This window comes from Strongyloides ratti (genome assembly GCF_001040885.1).
Source record: "Strongyloides ratti genome assembly S_ratti_ED321, chromosome : 1".
NCBI lineage: Eukaryota > Metazoa > Nematoda > Chromadorea > Rhabditida > Strongyloididae > Strongyloides > Strongyloides ratti.
The window spans coordinates 10421605-10423351 of record NC_037307.1 but is presented as its reverse complement, the minus strand read 5'-3'; the positions used below and the strand labels follow the sequence as shown (position 1 = coordinate 10423351).

The 1747-nt window shown below is 28.0% G+C and overlaps 1 protein-coding gene across 1 annotated transcript; it reads left to right on the top strand.

The window, feature by feature from the left end:
• Window positions 1-688: 688 nt before the first annotated feature.
• SRAE_1000320100 (Hypothetical protein) lies at window positions 689-1372 on the top strand (the record flags this gene model as incomplete). The annotated part of the gene is made up of 1 exon (XM_024650365.1): window positions 689-1372. The coding sequence occupies one exon, from the start codon at window positions 689-691 to the stop codon at window positions 1370-1372; it is 684 nt and encodes a 227-aa protein (XP_024504149.1).
• Between the last annotated feature and the right edge of the window lie 375 nt (window positions 1373-1747).

Sequence of the window (1747 nt, the reverse complement as noted above, 5' to 3'; positions counted from 1 at the left end):
TATGGGTAGAAAAAGAAATGTTGAATCGTCAAAGAAAATTATTAAGAAGAAAAGAGACGATGGAGAAAATATATATAATTACTTATATCTTCTCCATTATGACTATAACGATGACGAAAATAAAATATATAGATGATATATATATATTTATTGTACACATACATGCAAATAATTGTTAAAACCCTCTATTATTTTTATATATCTATAATTCTTCATTATTTTCACATTTTGCAAAAATAATACTTTTATTATACAGAAATTTCTGTTAAATTTTATATTTTTTACACAATAATAATATTAATGATTTCTATGTTAGAAATGATCATTAATTTTTTTTTTTACACATATCAAGTTTATTATCTTCTTATTTTATTGATTGCCAATATTATGCTTTTATTTTATTTTAATAATCTTAACATTTAAATTATAAAAAATTATTAATTTGTATTCGTTTTTAGATTGAAATTAACAATAGTCGTGTCTCAACGACAAAAAAAAAAAACAAAATCTTTATATTATATTTTAAAAAAGATTTAGGAGCTACTATATCTTTTTATTAATTGTGTTTTATATAATATTATTAGTTTTATTTTTTACTGATTATTAATAGTTTGATAGACTAAGAGAATCACGGTATGTTTTTCATGTATAATGAAGAATGTTTTTTTTAATGGTTTTTTTTGTAAAGATGCCAAATAATAATAAAACTAATGTTAATTTTGGACGCAAAGATAAGCGTGGATGTGGTGGATCTATTTCCCCTAATACATCAGACTCAACAACATCAACTGGACCAACATACTCGGGACAGAGTACGATGATCAGTTCCAAAGTAACACCTCGTAAAAATGGTAAAAGTGGTGTTAAAAGACCAGTATCATTGATTGTTTATGATAGTTCCTCATCTGACTCTGATATGTCATCACCTTTAAGAAATTCCCAAGTTTCCTCTGGATCACCAGTCCAGTCTAGTCATAGAAAATCTAATCAGTATTCATCATTTCATTCCAATACTCCAACAACACCATCTTCATCAAGAGGAAAAACTTTCGTAGTAGGGTTATCTTTTAATACTCCACTATCAACCAGAAATGGAACTGGATCTCCAAAGAATTCTCGTCGCCGAGAAGGATTACAAACCATTTCTAGTCAAAAATTTTTCGCTGCATCAACAGTTAATGGATCTCCACTTCCAGATAAGCTCCCATTACCACCAACAGCATGGATTAATGAGATTTCTCGTAGTACCCAAAATACACCAGTTATGGGTATGACATCACCAACAACCGTTGAAGCTGATATCCCTCAATTGGCAGCTAATTTTATCCGTATGAATCCTTTTCATTTGATAGCTGCAGTTGCTGCCTCATAAGGCATCTGGAATCGAACACAAATTTGGGTTATCTACTTTACCACCTATAATAAATTTATCAATATATACGAGAAAGTTTTACAATAACAATATTATTATCATTAATCAACCGAGAAAACAACATCATCACTACTATCAAAATATATAGTTTTTTTTTTAGAAAGAAGAACATCCTTATTATACTATATATCACGTGGCGGTAATGATATCCTTTTGAAAAGATTTTTTTATAAGAAAAATCTTTAGTATCTTTTTTTTTTCCGAAACCACCCATATTACAAAAAAAAGGAAGAAGATGCCGATGAAAATAGACAGCGACATCAAACAAAAAAAAACGACATCAAAAAATGTGTAAAAGTTTTATATCATCTCAAT